The sequence below is a fragment of the Labrus bergylta genome, chromosome 22, assembly GCF_963930695.1.
Source record: "Labrus bergylta chromosome 22, fLabBer1.1, whole genome shotgun sequence".
Classification (NCBI taxonomy): domain Eukaryota; kingdom Metazoa; phylum Chordata; class Actinopteri; order Labriformes; family Labridae; genus Labrus; species Labrus bergylta.
The window spans coordinates 6,248,769-6,267,648 of NC_089216.1; the positions used below are offsets into that span (position 1 = coordinate 6,248,769).

Sequence of the window (18,880 nt, forward strand, 5' to 3'; positions counted from 1 at the left end):
ACTTCACAATACATTTCAAGGAAGGGGAAAGTATCATGTAATAATATTCAGACATTTCCCTTTCGTTACACGAGGACGCTTGTTGAGGGAGGGACAGGGTGAGGGCAGGGTTTTGTAATGTTTGGGGGCGTGGCTTGCTCAGGTATTGTGGAGGCCTGTGATTTAAAGGCTTAGCGGCTGTAGCAACAGAGTCCACAACACAACGCTATAATGAGAATATTTGCTTTTATATCAATGCTATGTGTAATCCAATGGAATGACAACATCCACAAAAGAGAGGAGAACAACATACTGACCAACAGAAAACATAATGCAGCCGTTTAATTACGTGCACAGAGATCGTAGAGGTCGCGTGCAGACACTTTAAGCATTCACTGTATATAAACGTCATTCTCTTTCCATTGGCTCAAATTGAAATCTCCGGAGTATATGCGGCCGCGTTCAGACATCAGCTCACTCTTTCTGCGGAAAAAATACTAGGGGTCTGGCCGGAGAAACTCCGGGTAAAGTCCGTGCGAAAAATGCTGCTGTTTGCGTTCACACGTAGCCTAAAGAACCTCCGGATAGCCAAATCTCCAGAGTTTTTCAGGAGATTTCCGTACGTGTGAAAAGGGTTTATGTGACTTTTATAGAAGATTTTTGTATTCAAAATAATCCTCCTTCATCTGAAACTGTCGACTGACCCAGACGACCCAGTGCATTAGAATTTTTCAACCCAGCAACATATTAGATTGAGTTATTCAACAACCACGTCCATGGGTTATATTCAACACAGCATGAAAGTTAAATGTATTCTCTAGATTGGATTATTGAAACAACACAGTCCATGGGAAATATTCAACCCACTACTGTAGTTTTGGTTATTTCAGCAACACAGGAATCAGGAATAAATGTAAAAACTCAGCAAAACCCATTGGTCTGTCCGACCTAGAAGCAGGTTTCAGAGTTTCATCTGTACCTTAAGTCAATTATTCCTTAATTTAAATGTTCATGTTAAAAGTAAGCCCAGAGAAGTGGAACATACCAGACAAGAGAAGGTTTGCAAACTAAACAGAGATAAGGAAACAAGGCTTAGAAACAATGCAGTCCTGGAGTTTCCGACATGTTATTCCAGTGATGGAAGTGTGTGAATCCTGTAGGATGTTCATACTTTGGGATTTCCCAATTCTAATAACACGTTGAAACTCACACAAGACGGGACATAAAAAATTAACCTGTAAGATCTGATGCAATCCAACACAGCAGCCTTGCAATAAAACTGTGTAAACCAATGTGAAAACCAGAAAAATGTTGATCTTTCCAGTCTGAATCAGAAAGTTTCCAATGAAGGCATGTTTTCTTCTGTGCTGTTTAAGTTTGTTCTTATTGTTTGGATGTACTCAGTAAGTGGTAGAATGAAGCAATTAATTAATTAATTTTATTTTGGACTATTATTCATCCTTCAATTGCAGTTACCAGCATACCTCTCAATGCCTCTTGCCATCACCTCTAGAAATGTAGACACATCCTCAACTTGAAAATGATGAAATAAGCTGAAAACCCACAAAAAAAGTCTAAAAAAGAAATGACTCACAATTGCGTCCCTCTGTCCTTAGATCTGGCGTTGGAGCGGGCCATGTTCTCCTGCGTGCTAAGGCCTCTGCGGTCCCCCCTCGATAAAGCTCTGGTTGAGTTGCACAATCAGGACGGCTCCAGCCAGCGTCTCAACCAGAACCTCCTTCACCTGAAGGGAGACGCAGCCATGGAGCGGCTCGGCGTGAGGACCGGCGTCCCTGACAGCCGCGAGGTGGAGAGGGTGAAGCAGAAGCTCGTCCTGATGCAGCGTACGCACTCACCCATCGACAAAGTGCTGCTTCTGCTGCAAGTGTGCAAGTGCGTCCACAAGGCCATGGGGTCCTTACATGGTGAGACCAAATACTTAACTGTAGAAAACTCAAAATGTTTTATTTGCTGTACCACTTTTAATCATTTGTTGCTGCTCGAAGGCCTCCCTGTAAAAGGGCTGAAGGTCAACAATGTTTTCAAGGGAAAGTGTCTTGTCACTTTTGAAAGCTCCAGACATATTGCACCTTTGTGATCTGCACTAGACCTGTCTGCTTTTCATCATGACCTGATTCTGTGGAGCCGATGGCTGGAAGTGAATGCATCATCGTGTCTGTGCAGTTGAATTAGCTAGAGTTTGGAATTGGTACCTAATGACTGCCTCGTTTCCTCTGTCTAATTTGGAAGCCAAACAAGGCTAAATTGTATAGTTCCCAGGCAGGAACAGATTCTAGAGTCTGTTGGGGCCCCTATCAGCATCATGTCTGCCAGTGTCCCGACGCTTACTCCTCTTCCTCTTTTCTAATTTTTCTCTCCTACAGACAAAAAAATCCTCTTCATCTTACTTTGTTGGGCAACAGGAGTGAGTGCATTCAGATGGGAACCCCCTTAGGGAGGTTTCCTCTACTGTCGTTGCAAAATTTGCACATTTAGGGCAGCTGCTTTGGGTATAAGTTTGTCAGCCCTCAAGGGGCGGCCCCCCCACTGGTCTGGGGCCCCAAGCCCTGCCTGTTCACAAGCAGCACCTCTGTTCCCAGGGTTGGTTTTGGGAATGTGTTAAGACTTTTCTCTCAGTTTGATTTGGTCCAAATTGGTCCAAAAGTTTAAAAAAACAAAACTTTTCTTTCTTCACATACTGGCATACCCTTAAACTCTCCTCTTCTCATATTTTTTCCAGGCCAGGAAGTAAGCTGGGATGACTTTCTGCCATCACTGTCGTACGTGATTGTGGAGTGTAACAAGCCTCACATCCTGATCGAGGTGGAGTACATGATGGAGTTGCTGGAGCCCTCCTGGCTCGGAGGAGAGGGTATGACTCAAACTTTAACTTCTGATACTGCTTGTTTAGAAATCGTGGCGTGCTTTTACTTTGACATCCAAAATATCTTTCAATCAGTATAATAAGTAATGGATCATTCTGTGAAGAAGAAAGGTTTACCTGTAGCAATGATAAACTGTGTTTTGCATCAGTACTGTCAATAATACATTGGATTTTCAAATGTGTAACAACATTCAATATAAATTAAGTAGATAGAAAGATTCTCTACAGCTAATAAGTTAAAGTAAAAGACGTCCTCAACCTATGCTTCAGTGGTTTAAAACTTCACTTCGACCTGGATTATGATTGGAAAACAGATGAAGCAAGCAGCATTTTCTTAATCAGAAGTAAATAAATATAAAGAGCCTAATCATCCTGAAGGCAGGACATTAATATATACTATTGACTGTGCTAACACACCACCTTTAAACTGCTCCTCAAAGGAGGAATGGTTTGAATATCGTTTTTCTTTCTTAAAAACTGAGTGAGATCTCATATTTTATTTTCTTGTCTTATTTCAAGATACTGCAAAGAAAAACGAGACTCCAGCGAGCTCTCAAATGTCTATCAAGTTCAGGTTCACAGTCCAAGGTCTTTGAAATGTCTTACAGTTGCCTCATTCATAGATCCACGCTGCAATCCTAAAAAAAGAAGAGACATGTGGGAAATGCAGTCCAATGTATTTATATTGTCGAGCGCATGTCTCATCTCAAAAAAGTTCTCAAATCAGTCTGAGTAAGCACCAAAATCATGTCATATACACATCTTATAAATCTGATCACCACTTTGCCATAATGAGAATAAGATGATTTATGGGATGTACAAAATAAATGATGATCATTATTTACATGGAGTCTGTGCAAATCAAAGAACTAGAAGCTAATTTCACAAACAACTCAAAACATTCAAAAACATTTGATTGAATTCTCAAACAGTAATGTTAACAGACTTATTGTTCCATCTCCCTACCAGTGTAGAAATGTTGCTTTTTAGACAGTTGATGGAGAAAATCATTTGACTGTGTTGCTTTGAGCTGTGCCTGTGAAAGACATTGAAGAAATCCTTGAACCTTTCCGTGGCAGCCAACTTTTGCGCTTAGCGATGTAGTTAGAAAAGGTTCAGAGCCCAATTGGGACACTGTGACCACCTGCAGCCGTATGAGTAAGAGCAATAACTCAGATGAAGATAAGGCACTGAATGAACAAAATCAGAAAAATCAGATATCGGTCTCCTGAAAGACACAAGTGTGACATAATGCAAGATCTCTGAATTAATGCTTAAATCATTTTCTCAGTTCTGGCTTGTTTGTCTTCTGAATAGTCTGAATTGGTTGCAGACCTCTAAGTCTCAACGGCTGACTTTTGCTTTTGAACAATTCCTGATTTATTGCACCGGGGAGTCCTTTAAGAGAAATAAATCAGACCCAAATATGACAAAATGAGCAAAAAGAGATTTAGAATTTTGTCTAATAAGACCAGTATCAGCAAAAAAAAAAGGGAATCTTAACTTTTCGATAACAACAAGGTCTAATCTAAATATTAACATGAGACTTTTGTTTACTACTCCAAGGAATTAAGTGGAACAGTGATGCAAGGTTTGGTTTTTAACCAGTTGTGGTCTTTACCTATAACTCTGCTTTTCTTAAATTCCAGGTGGATACTACCTGACTAGTGTTTATGCCAGCCTGTGTCTGATCCAGAGCTTGGACAGGGAGCAGCCGATGTCAGGCTGCCTGACTCCAGAGGCTCAGGACGCACTCAAAGAGTGGAGCTGCAGACGAAGCCGAGAAGCCCAGAGACAAAAGGAGACCCAGCAGAACCAAGTAGGTGTTTCCCAGATGTTGCAGATGATTGTAGTACTATACACCACAGAAACACAGGCCGTATTATAGTAATGTGTGGGCTTGTACAGTGATCTACTTTATAGCTGCCACACATAGCTGCCCAGTGTGAAGTGGTGATTGATGAGCAGACAATAGGAACTCCTGCTGATTATGCAGTGAAACATTTCTATGGGATACTCTCCACTGCGCTGTGTGATTGACGTAAAAGTGAAACAAAATCAGACAACTGAACTCTTTTCTGTTGTGTTTGCTATGGTATGTGTGACGAAACAATATGTTGGTGAAAGTGTGAAATGTCCTCTTACAACACTCTTTTTACTTTTAAAAACTGTTTCTGCCTATAAGAGCGTTTGCTGATTGGTGAAATGATTACATGCTAAGTGATGCTGGAGGAGCAGAGTGGTACAAAGCGTTATAAAATATTGGCTGGAAAGCAAAATGGGTTTCAGGTGTCTGAATGTGGATCAAAGGCTGTAAATTTACTCCAACCACTTATGTAATGTGGTTAACAGCTGTGGTTCCTTATACGCCTTTATTGGAGATGTTACCAACAGGGGCTAAATAGTGTTTCCTGAATGTTTGCTCAAGGGGGTTGTTCTTTGTTTATTTGTATTCCCATTAACTGTCACTTTGGCAACCATTGCTGGATCCCTAGGGTGGTCCTATAATGTTAAAGAGGGAGCTTGGGCTGTCTTTCTTCGTGAAAGTAACCATGAGAAAAAGCTTAGAAATTGTCTGTTACAACAAGTACTGTTCTCAAAATGTTACTTTAAAGGCTTTATATGTGATTTTTCACACTTAAATAAAATAGAAATCAAGTATCTCCTCTGAAAATAACTCTGTGAGTCATGACTGTCTACAATGGGTGTAACACCCGAGTCCCACTGTCTGTGATGCTTTCAGAGTTTTCAGAGTCCTATCTTCAGTTTGTTTACATCGCCAGGACGGCCGGCTGACTCCTCCCCTCGTGTATAAAAGTTGTTTAATTGAGGGACTAGAGAAAAGAAGAATAACATACTGTACTCACTGCTTAACTGTGTTTCTAGATCACGCTCATTTCAGGTTAATTTACATGCAGTGTGAAGATACGAGCATGATAAAGATTGCTAGCATTAGCATGCTAACACAACAATGCATCGCGACTTGTTTTGGTTTCATGCTGGTGTTCAAGGACGACATCTGCTGGATCAAAAAAAATCACATATAAAGCCTTTAACCTTGAAATATGGCCTGATATTCCACCAGATGTTCACTTCCCAGCTCAACGATAAGGATTTCTGAGATCCTCTACAGTTCCTACACAGAACAGAAATCTGACCATGAGGAGAAATTTGCTGAATTTGACAAGAAAGTGTATTCTCACTCGCCACATGTTAAAGCTGGAAAGACATGGAGATATTTAAATAACAGCCATATATGTGATTGTGCCTTGACTGACTGACTGACTTTAAACATAAAAGAAGGAAAGATTAAGAGTCACAATCTGATTACAACCGATGAAGGACACATTTGAAAATGTTACTGCTGTAATGTTGACAGTTCTTAGTTAAACCTGATGAATCATGTATTCAAACTGAGTGAATTTTATTTTTCTGATAAACTGAAGTGATTTTTTTACGCACTGGGGATAAAGCCTTTGATTTTAGAGAATGTATTTTTGTAGACCAATCCGTATATTAGATAATTTATATTAAGTAGAAGTTTAAGCAGCTACGACAGTAAATGTCACAACTGTGAAATGTGAACCTGTAAAAACCTGTAATGAGCTTCCCTGATTTATTTAACTCCAGATCATCGGGAAGAGAAACAAATTTAAGGCCAAGTCAGAGAGTCATTGGGGAAATAAAACAGTTTCTATGTTTCATAATTCACGATTTATGGCTTTCAAATGTCACATAAAACACAAACTGCAACAAATCCAAGGCTTTAATCCACCAAAGAGGTCAGGTTTTACATTAATTATACTGATGGCACTGCAGGCTGGGAAACACCAGATTATCCTACACCTGTAACAATGCCAGGTGGGGTCAGGAGGGGGGGGAAGGATTGTGACCCATATTTCAGATAATACTGATACTCCTGCTTGGGAAGTTAAAGACTACGCACATGTTCTTGAGGTCATGCAAAGGTTTTCAGTTGAAGAAAAGGTCATCCATCAAAAGTCAGAAAACACACTTGGGATTTTCTTTCCATTCATTCAGAATTCATTTCAGGGGGATTACTTTTTTGGACGTTTTTTTTCGAGGTAATCTGCCGATGAGGGACCGCCCCGGCTTACGTCGAGGGCATCCACTAAATGCTCACAGACTTTTGAATTTTTACCTACACTCTCCTATTACCACTACCCCTGGCCCCCAGATTGGTATAACCGGTCGTCCAGATGCCGCGGTTAGAAAAAGGCATTGTCATCCACAACGTTTCTGTCTCGTCACGTGGTGCCTCTCCTGGCTTCAAATAGCCGATCTAACTCACCCGGCAGCCAGATTTTCCACTGACACAGGCGGGGATCAGTGAGCCAAGTGCTATGAAGAAGTGGGCGGTCAGATAACATGAAATTTATTGAGCTGCATCTACCCATCGAAGCAGGCAAACACAATATGCACACGGACAGCGAGGAGCTCAGTGACTCTGTAAGTTTTGATGATGGCAGACCTGTTGATTCTAATTGCTACTGTGTGTGTGTTTCCTTCTCTCTTTTTTTTTTTGGTTTTAGCAGGTTTGGACACTTGTGGATGTGTTTGTCGGCGGGGTATAGTTGTGTGAGCAGTTTAGGCTCTGTAGTGTGTGTGTGTGTGACTGATTTGTTTAGGCTGGATGTTTGCTTAAAAGGATTATGTTCTGTATGTTTTCATTGTGTGTGTTTTTAAAGTGACTTGTGAGGGCGTCTGTAGGTGGCTGACTCTGACTTATGTAAGAGCTTAGGTAAAGCACAATTGCCGGTAAGTGTTTGAAGAGTGGCAAATTGTTTTGGGGCTAGACTTGTGTTTGTGTGTTTGGTCGCTTTTTTTTTTTTTTTTTCTTCTTCTTGTAAATGTCAGAAAGTATAAGTATTAGTTTGGATGAATGTGCTTTAGGAAAACTTCACCAAAGCGCAGAGTTAAAGGGAGATTAATGGACTGTATGTGTTAACGCTGCTGGGGGTGGGTGGGGAGGTGGGGGGGGTTTGTCAATGAAGCGGTAACATGCAACAGAGAAAAGAGCAGTTTAAGAGCTGATTTTCATTTGGACCCGCTGGTTGTGTGTGTGGGAAGCGGGGAGCTTTGTTTCAGAGAGAATATCTTTTATGAGCATCATTTGGGTTCATTTGTTGTAGTGGATTATCTGCCTGCACAGCTCTTACTCCTCCTCTGGCTCCATCTCTCTCCTCCCCCTCTTTTGCCCTCACTCCATAAGCCTCTTGACCTCTGTTTTCCATGAATACAGTATATATTCATTTTTTTTCTCTCTCTCTCCTCTCCCCCCTCCCTCCCTGCAGAGGTGCGTTCGGATACTGTTCCAGGACGGGGAGCGGAGCGCCGTGCGGACGTTGCAGTGGAGAGCCGGAGAGACCAGCGAGGCCCTGGCGCAGCTGTGTGCCGCCACCTTCGAAGTGTCCGACCCGCAGCAATACACCCTGTACTGGCGCAGCGGCGGCGAGATGCGGGCCCTGCCGCCTCAGGCCCAGCCCCAGGACCTGGCCAGCCACAGCGAGGGAGGCCCGTCGCTCTCCTACCTGAGGACCGACCACGACTTCAGCAAGATGCGGCGGCTCACCCGAGGTGGTGCCGTGGACCTGAGCGAGTCGGTGTGTGAGGAGTGAGTGGGAGGCACTGGTGAGGGAGGAGGGGGAAGGAAGGAGGAGGAGGAGGAGATGATGGATGGTTGCTCTCGCTTTCTCTCTCTCTCTCTTTCTCTTTCTCTCTCTTGTTTCTGTCTCTCTCTCTCTCTCTCTCTCTCCGGCGGTGTGTTGTGTCTCGTCGTGGGTCAGGACTTGTTGTTAAAAAAAACTTCAGCCCTTCTTCAGACCAGGAGCGGACCTTAAACGGTAAACTCTTCCCTAAATGGACCAACATGCAGAGCACAGCAGGACCAACACAGGGACTGTTGCCAAAAGTTGTACTGTGCGGCACTCAGTGTGGCTGCTGCTGTAAAGGAGTGTACTGTTTGTGACATGGAAATGTTTTAATAAATGGATTTGATTGTAATCAGAAACATGAAAACCCCCCCAGAGTTATACCATGAAGGGATTACATCATGTAAACGTGAGGAGGCTCAAATCCAAAGACTAATTTTGTGAGACTACTGTTGCCTGGAAACAAAAAAAAAACACTTCCTGTACGCACAGGAGAAAAGGCAAATTGTCCACCGTGGTGATGTAACCCCTTTCGCTGTATAGTTCTGGTTAAAATCTTAAAAAGACACTTGGATGTTTTATTTCTTCACTTTTATGTGTAAAAGTCTGCAGATCTTGATGGAACCTTTTTTTTTTTTTTTTTTTTTTTTTGAATGGTTTGGGTTAATCAAACCTCTCAGTGCCCCCCCCCCCTTTGAATACAGCTTGACAAAAAAAAAAAACATATTACAGCCAAGACCGAAACCTTAATGCCAAAGTGACCAAAACAGGTAAAGAGAGGCCATTTTGTGATACAACAGGTGTTTACCTTGAAAGAAATCAGGTTTACAAGGTTTTTATTTTTAGAAATCACCCACAGATACACTATTTATTTTTGCTTTATGAGGGGGAAAAAAAAGCACAGCTCTTCTCCTTTCTCATGTATTCTATTAAGTGTTTTTTGGCAGGTGGAGTAATGAGCGAGTAGGAGGGAGGTGATAGAAAAGCATCAGCTCTCTGATTTTTTTTTTTTTTTTTTTTAAACCATGTGAGAGGAAAGAGAGGAAAAAAAAAAGAAAGCATCACATCGACACTCCAAGACAACCTGCAACAGATTTACTGAATGACTTGCGAATGTATTAGGCTCTCTATTTTTTTGCCTGTCAGAATTTAATCCTTTCACGAACACACATTCATTTCATGTTTCCAGCCCACTGCTTTTCAGTTCTTCTGTTTCTCTTGGCCGTGATGTAAAATAAAAACTGCGTTACAACCAGACTGAGAGGACAGTCGGACCAACTAGACCAGCACCCGGAGGTGACTGGTTGAATGTACATTTTTGAAAAAAAGTCACCAGCTCCTGGCGACTTCTGCTGCAAGTCATCACCACCAGACTGTTCAATCAGTGTCATTCTCCACCTTCATATTGTGTATTTTAAAGCTAACTTTTAATTGTTGGATTTGTCGGGTAGATATCAAACCTAAGTATGGATTTTCAACCAGCTGAGGAGGTTCATTTTGAAGAACTTTGACGTGTTTTTGGACATTATTGCATGCTTTTTTTTTTTTTTTTCTTTTAATTTTTAACGTAAAGGTTCTGCGAATGTGGTGTGTGCGTGAAGCATGTGTTCACTGTGAGAGCTCACTATTTTCTTTTCAGTGTGGAAACACATTGCTGTATTTTTTCTGTCAGGTAACTCAGTATCGCAATAAAGAATTGCAATATCTGTTCACAATGTCGGTCCATCCAGTTTTTGTGTTGTAGGAGTGTGGATGTCATGGTTTGATTGTCTTACACAAACTGAGCCACCGGAGGGCAGCACACAACAACACCATTATACACCATGCTTTTAAAAACACCCATAGATGTTTCAAGATGGATTCAAATGTTAACTTTGGAGATCTTCTTTTTTTTTTTTTTGCAAAACAAAAAACAGCCATACAGAGCCTTATAAGTATGTCTGATAAGATTTATTTCAAAGCGTCTTAGATAAATTACAGTTAAAAATACTGTTACACATCTGGAATCGCAAACAACCAAACACAATTGAGACAAAAGTACTTTTTATATATTATGAAATACATGACAAACATAGAAAACCATGCTCCTCCATTCTAGTTTGACATTTTAGTATTTACCATGTTTTTGCATTTTCTGTCTTTGGCATTTCCCAACTTGTATAAACCCATCACATGCATACCTAATGATTTAAAAAAGCCTGCTACACAGTCCCAGAAACTCTGCAATATACAGGCTTAGACATTAGATCTGACAAAATCTTAAAGGCCAATATTTTACCAAAATTGAATCAATTGTGAAACAAACAAACTAAACTTAGGAGTTGTGCCTGAAGCTAAATCTAGACCCAAATAGAAATTAAACTAAAGAAAATGCAGCTTAAGCAGTCACAGTGTAATTAAACAAAGTAAAAAAAAGTTTCAGGTACTCATAAAGCATATGGACAATATGTTCTGCATATATTTATGGTAACAAAGTGACGCATCAGCTGATAATTGGTTCAGTTATCAATCATTTCTTGTACATTTTAGTCAGTCAACTTATTGATTATAATAGCATGAATTTGTTTAAAAAATATATACTGAATGTGTGATGTGTTCTTTTAAAAAATGTACAGTTTTAATTGGCTCCACCTCCCAGTTTTTGCAGCGCCCCCAGACCTTTCTCCTCGTACTCTGCCCTCGAGAGCCAGAAGGAGTCTTTGTCTTTCATGATGTTGGCCAGCACGGCACCGCCCAGGAACACCATGTGTTTACGCCTGGGAGGGTCCTCGATGCGGATCTTGAACTTCTACACAGGTGAAGGAAAGGGCAAACAAGAAGTCATTAAAACACATTTAATACTACCTTTGTTCTTTATACCCTGGCTTGCAAATTGCAGCACCACACCGACTTTAAACATAAGCCATCACCTCTCTGTTGTTGTTTTTCACCAAAGAGTGACCCTTTGGGGGTAAACTGGAGTGAAGCAAGGGGTTTGCTAACTACAGATCTAGCTTGTTTGGCAAGGTGCAACATTTCCGTCATGATAAGTGTTGTACTAAACAGGATGCTAAGTTATGCTAGCTAAAAAACAGCTTTAAACAAAATGTAAAGGACAGTGTCTATAAGTACAACTGTAAGCGGAACATGGTGTTTTGTAAGGTTTTTACGACAAAGTACAAACGTCCTTAAAGCGTACCCTGTTGTTGTAAATTACTGTAAATTGAGCCATAATTTAAAAAACAATCATCACGCAGTGCTGAAGAAGAAGTGAAACTAGCAATTCGGACGTAAAACTCATCAGGAAAATGTTGACCAAGATATTCAGTTCACTAAGAAATAGGCTTATTTTGTCAAATATCGACTTCAAACATTCAGAGCTCTTTTTTGCCACCATGGGAGTCTCCACCTGCTGGCCATTTGAAAGAATGCAGGTTTAAGAAACGTCTGCATTGGCTTCACTTTTCGCACCTGACGCTTATGTCTTCTTCTTCCTTACAGTCTTCTCTGATTATTGTCAATGGCAAATTTTCTTTAATTTTTAAAATGTCAATGATATAACATGCCAAACAACTGAGCTTGTTAATGGTTTATTGCTGCCTTTGGAAATAGTAACTGTGGTGGAATCAACAGTAAAAACCATTCATTTTCAGCTGAAGACCCATTTACTTTCAGTTTTTATTCAAATGACCAATTGATGTTTTTTGAACGCTACAGAAAAAGAGGGTAACAGTCAAAACTGTTACCAAGGTCTAGAATTTATTTAAGGAATAAATTATAATGCAACATGAATAGGAATGAATACAATTGTAGAGCATAATGTGTAGTTTCTGAACAAGCCTGTGTGATAAGGCTGAAAGCTTTGGAATAAGTGACCCAGTGGTGCTCGTTTTTGCAAATGATGTTACTATTATTAAAAGGAATATAATGCCAGTGCTTTGTAAGATTGATCAAATAAATGGAAATGCATTACTTTAGCTTTAAGGCTTATGTTGTTGTCGACTTAATGGATTATGACATTTATTTAAAGCTATTTAAGAGAATCAACGGTTGTATAACATCTTATTTAACATTGTGTATTTTAAAATACAGATTATGGACGAGTTAAGCTCCACTGCATCACTCTCCAGTGAAGCACTTCTTACCAATAGTTTCTTTGTGTCTCCGTCCAAAACCCTCTCCAGGTAGAGCTGCTTGATTTCTCTTTCCAGCCTGGATGGAAGGCCGGGGTACATAGTGGTCCCTCCTGACAGAACGATGTGTTTATAGAAGTCCGCCCTGCATGGTAAAAAAAAAAGATGGTAGGAGGTAAAATGACGCTGCTTTGTTTGTTGCATTTCACCTTTTTATGTTGACAAAGTAGCTGTCTGACTTCACACCTGAGGTCAATGTCTGCAGCCTGGATGCAGTTGAAGAGCAGCTCAGCCACTCCTGCCCCCTCAATGTTGATGAGATGAGGCTGGAAGAGAGCTTCAGGGGCCCCAAACCTCTCTCCACCCACCTTCACCAGTCGGCCGTCAGGAAGCTGCATCAGACAGAGGAATCAGTTCAGTAGAAGTCTGACTTTTTCTGAGTCCAGGGCAATATTTGGCAGAGCCTCCACAAAGAAATACATTGTTTGGATCAGTTCTGCAACTAAGCCTCATAAATATATGCCAATTCTTAGGCAGGAACCTCTAGTGGTGGTCATAATTATGACAGGAGCAAAAACAGAAGTCAGATGACGTACAACGTAGTGTAAAGAGCAAGGAAGTCCAACAGAGGTCTGGTGGATGAATGGTTCAAACATATACTGTAAAAAAAGATGGAGGACATAAACCTACAGACCAGAAAAGTAGTGTTCCTCCAAAATGAGTAAACTAAAACTCAACATTGACCAAGCCAGTTAGTGAACTGGGCTTACTGGCTGGTTACTCTGGCTTAATATTAAGCTAGCTTTAGCCATGTTAGTCCCAAATTGTATCTTTACACCTCAGCTGTTTTTGAGTTTAAGATGTGCTGGTAGGTGGGTTTAACTGTATCCTTGACTAGCTGTTTACCGCTCTTTCCAGCCTTTATGCTAAGCTAGGCTAACTGACTGTTTAAGCTGCATATTAACCACAAAGACACAAGAGAGGTAACCTCTCTTTTCAGCATGAGACCAAATAAGCATACTTCATTTGTGTAGACCAAACTTTTTTTTTTTTTTTATCCCTGGTCATTTTTCTTCACGTACCATGAACGACTCCACCAGGTAGGTGGTCTCCGTGGCGAGGCGCTGCTCCTGCTCGATGTTATACCCTACATAGCAGAGCTTCTCCTTCAACATACGTAAAGTCTCAAAGTCGGCCGAGTGATTGAAGGCGTAACCACGGAGAAGCAGGAGCTAATGATACAAAAATGAAAGAAGACACAATGAATTTTGTTATTGTGAATTGTCTTTATGTAAACAGAAGCAGGCTTTTCAGACCACTTGTTATTTTCATTTTCCTTGTTTTTCAGGTATTTTTCAGATATCCAAGCTCACCTTGCTGAGGTAGCGTGTGATGTCACGCCCTGCGATGTCCAGCCTGCGTGTGAGGTGAGGTAATGAAAAGCCCTCATACACCGGACAGATGTGGGTGACGCCATCCCCAGAGTCGACGACCACACCAGTCAGCAAACCTACAAACAGAAATTTCTCAGGAAATAAAATTTCCTTTACATTTTTTTTTTTTTGTCTTAAGGCTCTGCAAGGACTGTAAGTATAAAACACATAAAATATTGATAAAACAATGTGTCCTTGTGTCTTACCCTGAGCATACAGAGTGAGCACCGCCTGAATTGCAATGTAAATGCCCTGGAACTGGTATTTCTCAAACATGACTTCTGTGATCTTCTCCCGGTTCTTGTTGGGGTTCATGGGCGGCTCAGTCAGCAGGATCTTGAATAGGCAGATACATAATAATGAATATAAAAGCTTACTTTGTGTTTTTTGAGATACAAAGTATAAATGTTTAGTTCTTTAGTTTAAAGATGGAACACAGAAAATAGTTACAATTAGGTCAGATATAAGTCATTTATGACCTTTATTTCGCAGTTCATGTGATTTATAATATAGCGGATTAACTTAGTTTTTAAAGTCTGACCCTGTGGGCTGGTTGGTAACCTCTACAAAATTTAACAGAATAAAATCCTTTAAGCTTTAAGCTAACTCTTGTACAATGCATCAAATGGCAACATTTGTGTTTGAAATGTTACATCGTCACCTTTCAAATAAAATAAAACCAGTTAATTATCTATGGCTTACAATAATTAGTCAAAATATTCAAACACATTCACTTCAACGTCCATCCAGCTGTGTTCTATACCTTGCACTCTTTCGGGTCGATGTCGAGGCGGTCGGGCCCGAAGGTGTGGTCCCACAGGTGGAGCATGTCGTCCCAACTTCGCACCATGCCGTTCTCCATGGGGTAGGACACCTCCAGCATGGAGCGGCAATCGCTGGCCTCGTCACCAACCATCAGGTCCTAATGGAAGAGAACAGGAGGTGTGTAACCTTTAGAGGCTAACTTTGTCTGACAATAGTCTGATATTTCTTTGATTTGTGAAGTAACTAATTGATTCAATACATTTTACACATACAACAAACATTAAAAAAGGGTACTGACTGCATATTAGTCCTCAAATTTAAATAACAGCAACCTAGAGATTTTAAATAGTTTTGGCACAGTACCCACACAACACACAAGTAATTAGATCACAATTGTTGCCTCAATAGAAGCCTCTCAAATGTCTTTCTTCATTCAACTTTCTTCCAGTTCCCTTGGTAGTACCTATAGAGTTTTCTTAATTGAAAAGAAATGAGGGTGGATTTTTACAAAAAATTATGGTCAAATTATCTTTGGAATGGTTCTATGACACATGCTCTACGACTCTAAAACGTACAAAATAAAAATCTTTCCTTTGTTGTTCACAATGTGCTGAAGTCTGCGGTCCAATGAGGATAAAGGTCTGATTTCTCCGCCCATTAACTGAACTGTGTTGTGTGAAGGTAAGATACTTACTGTGGTAGGAGCTGAGAGGAGAAGAGGTACAGTAGGTCAGGTGTTTAATGAGCTGAACTAGTCTTACTGTATATGTCTAGACACAACAGACAGCCAGCCACTTTGATTTAAATAGAATACAAATGCATAAGGACAATGGAGGAAGAAGTAATAAGATTCTTTAATGGGTAAAAACAATAGCACTCTGTGAAATTACCCCATCATGATTAGAAGTCCTGTTTTGAAAATGTAAATAATATAAAGGTATGAACAAGCTGGACTTTCTAAAAGGTAAATGTAAGTTTGTGCATTAAAGGGTAATTTCCCAGCTTGCACATAAAAATACAATGATTGTACTGTTTGGTTATTGTTGCTGTTGTTGTTTGTTGTCAGTCCAAACTATTATCAACATAAAGGAAATTGAAAAAGGCCAATCATATAAAACGTTTACTAGTGTGGTCTTGTTCTCTTGAGTTATCCACAATAACATCACAAATGCTTCTCGAACGCTTTCAGCTGTCAAATTCAGTGAAAGAGCAGCGAACAGGCCCCCATTTCACTTTAAAGTGTCCTCACCTTTATCTCAATGTTGCCCACTTTGATGGTCGATCGAATGATTGGGCGGCCCACCATGGCTGGGAAGATGTGTTCTGGAAAATTGGACCCAGCGAAGCCACACTTGACAAACTAGGAATGAAACACATGGGGAGATACTTTTGTTAGTTCTCTTTTTTATGGACAGAAACTAAAACTTTCTTTGTGAAGTAATGGATTGATTCCTGTTACATTCTTATATAATCCTTTGTAGGGATCATTTTAGTTGATAAATCAGTTTAATTTAGTCTTATTCGGCACCAGGCTTAATCTGTATCCAATAAACTTCCCCATCTTGTATCTTTATGAATCATCAATAACATCTTCTTTTTTCTATTATTTCTATTTTCATTACTTTTATTAAAGAATTTAGTATAATTCCTTTGGAAAGTACAAGGACATGTAAATGTTGTTGCATAGATTTTAAATGCACAGACAATCTCATACACTGCTTGTCATGACTTCACTTCATGCTGTAGTGTCTCAACTTGTCTTTGTGGCCACAGTGCACATTCCTTACCCTGGAGGGAGGCAATGCATTCCTAGCAGAGAGAGTTATATAGAAGCAGCTAGCTTGTGAATGCAGGTATTGTACAGTTTATAACTCATGTTAATCTTCACGGCAAAGCCTGGATATCATTTAAATGCAACAAAACAATATTAAGAGCCAGTATGGACCTTTTTGGTTCCTCAATTCTTTCTTCCTGCTTTTCATCCAATTGCTGCACAGTTCAAAGCATCACAACCTTTTATGGCTGTGTGCACATTAGAGGTAGTGGGACAAGTCCAGACAGATGTGAGATCAGGCTGCAGTATGCGCAGCACAGATTCACACCCTTCAGATGTTGCATGATCTGGGAGAAAAGTTCTAAGAACAGCAACTAAAAACTTAAAATGAGATGTATTACAAACCCTGTTTAGATTGGCATCCAAAACTCTTTAAGATAAGATGTATTAAAAGCTTAAATCTATGCTTCTGGAAAAGTAGAAAACAATAGCTAGTGCTGTCAATAGACTGTGAGGCTAGAAGTTACAATATAAACACTTTGGATGGACTTACCCCTGTTCCATTGTCACAGACCACCACTTTTCTCCCCATGCTGTCCATGCTTACACAGCTCTAGATTCTCCCTCCTGTTAAGACAGGAGTTGGACAAACAACTAAGCAATTCACATAAATTTAGCAGTGACTGAAACTGACAGGTAAGCAGAAGTCCTTCAAGCTTGGGTGGGGCTACTGGTTTAGGGAACACCCATTACTATGGCAAAAGAGGTAGGCCTATACTGTTTACTTACTATTTTTTAGGGAAACGGGTAGTGTTCTTTTGAATGAGGAATTTACAAATACTTTTTATAGCAAAAATTCCCCTACGCTTACATTAGCTCATCCTGTTGTTAAAATGTCTCTATGCTTGTCAGACTTCTTTATTCAGTGCTTGATAGATGAACGTCTCACTTTGTTAAGCATTTAATCTTTTGAATGACAAAAACTAACCAACGAATACCATAAAAATGTGTGTGTGCCTTTTTGTTCATTTCAAATTCTCTAGATTAATTTACAAGTCGGCTGCTGGTGGTTTTTGACATAACTTTAAAACCATATAATTTCCTCAAACAATAGTGTCAGGTATCAGAAATGAAGTTAAAATCACTAGTCTATGAATTATGTGTTTTTCTTTCATTGCAGCATTTTAAAATACTAGTCAAAGGAATCAATATTTCATTTTTTTCTTATTCAGGTATACTTATTTATGACTAGCCTACTTGTCATTGCATTGTTTTGCATTTATAATTGCTTAAGAAAAATAGAAATCGTCTATAAAAAAAATAGAAGTATTTTAGTTAGCAGCAGTTAGTAGCCTTCTTTTTTATCATACAGTTCCTAATATAAAATGTTTTTAACAGGAGCTAAACCAATCGGAGGTCCTTAGCTTGTTATAGAAGATGAATGCTTTGATGGAGTTTTTTTTTTTTTTTTTTTTGCACTTTTTCGATAATCAGTTTTATAACTAAGTAAAAAAAAAAGTACAATACGTGTCACTTCCGGCAGCCATCTTTGTTTACTTATGGAAGTAGCAGCAGCTTGTGAAGAGTCTCAAATCTTCACTGTCCAACATAAAAAATATTTTTCTGTGTAGCTGGATGGAAGAATACCTTTGGAAGAAGGAAATGTTCTGAAAACCGTAGGTAAGTTTAGCTTCTTAGTCTACAGGAAAAAAACTTGCTATCTTGAATTCTTAGCTAATTAGGAAAGTCCTCAAGTCTTTGTTAGTGAAAAGCTAAGGTGTTTAAAATGAAGGCTACTATAGTGCACAACACACAGTTATTCAAGACTAAGTTAACTATGTAGAAAGAAATTTGATTTAAAAAATTTAAAAATAACTAAAAGGAAAATGGAAATTGGCCTGACTCTTGTTGGGGGGCTGACTGTAAATGTCCACTGGATGTGTAGTAGTTAGCTTGCATGTGCAAAATATCAACTTTAAAGGGTTATTTAAAGGGTATTTTCAGTGAATGTTGTGTTTTAGTTTGTTTGGCACTAATTTTAAATTGTTGAGCCACAGATGATTAAAATGTAGTTGGAGCGTGTTCTCTCAGTTGGTTCATCAGAATCAGTAAATATAAATATAACTGTTTTGAAGATATGTAGCTCATCTGTTTAGTGTGTAACCATCTGGAAAACATAATGTTGCATTTTAATTTGGCCCCTGCACTGGTTCATTAAGGTCAATATGGGGTCTCTCCCATTATACCCATACACTGACTGA

General features: G+C 39.7%; 2 protein-coding genes across 2 annotated transcripts in view; one reads left to right on the forward strand and one right to left on the reverse strand.

Moving 5' to 3' along the window:
- rin1b (Ras and Rab interactor 1b) overlaps positions 1–9,593 on the forward strand; it is a 32,695-nt gene extending 23,102 nt beyond the window's left edge. Inside the window, exons 9-12 of the mRNA XM_065950435.1 lie at positions 1,596–1,904; positions 2,720–2,851; positions 4,513–4,682; positions 8,179–9,593. Coding sequence (XP_065806507.1) covers positions 1,596–1,904; positions 2,720–2,851; positions 4,513–4,682; positions 8,179–8,502 — 935 coding nt within the window. The 3' untranslated portion in view covers positions 8,503–9,593. The remainder of the gene's footprint in view (positions 1–1,595; positions 1,905–2,719; positions 2,852–4,512; positions 4,683–8,178) is intronic.
- An 877-nt stretch (positions 9,594–10,470) lies between these two features.
- Positions 10,471–17,332, reverse strand: zgc:101810 (uncharacterized protein LOC493612 homolog). Its single transcript, XM_020640326.3, has 9 exons — positions 17,173–17,332; positions 16,095–16,205; positions 14,844–15,002; positions 14,287–14,416; positions 14,021–14,157; positions 13,730–13,879; positions 12,894–13,039; positions 12,660–12,792; positions 10,471–11,323 (listed from the first exon to the last, which is right to left on the reverse strand). Exons 1-9 carry the CDS (start codon positions 17,218–17,220, stop codon positions 11,153–11,155), a joined length of 1,185 nt encoding a protein of 394 aa, XP_020495982.1. The 5' UTR covers positions 17,221–17,332; the 3' UTR covers positions 10,471–11,152.
- Positions 17,333–18,880: the final 1,548 nt, after the last annotated feature.

What these genes read in the sequence shown, in the direction of transcription:
- zgc:101810 (XM_020640326.3), bottom strand. Translation starts at nt 17,220, where the DNA reads ATGGACAGCATGGGGAGAAAAGTGGTGGTCTGTGACAATGGAACAGGG. An exon ending in TGGGCAACATTGAGATAAAG is followed by an intron (nt 15,003 to 16,094) that starts GTGAGGACACTT and finishes CTCTTCCATTAG; the next exon opens with GACCTGATGGTTGGTGACGA. An exon ending in ACCTGGTGGAGTCGTTCATG is followed by an intron (nt 13,040 to 13,729) that starts GTACGTGAAGAA and finishes TGTCTGATGCAG; the next exon opens with CTTCCTGACGGCCGACTGGT.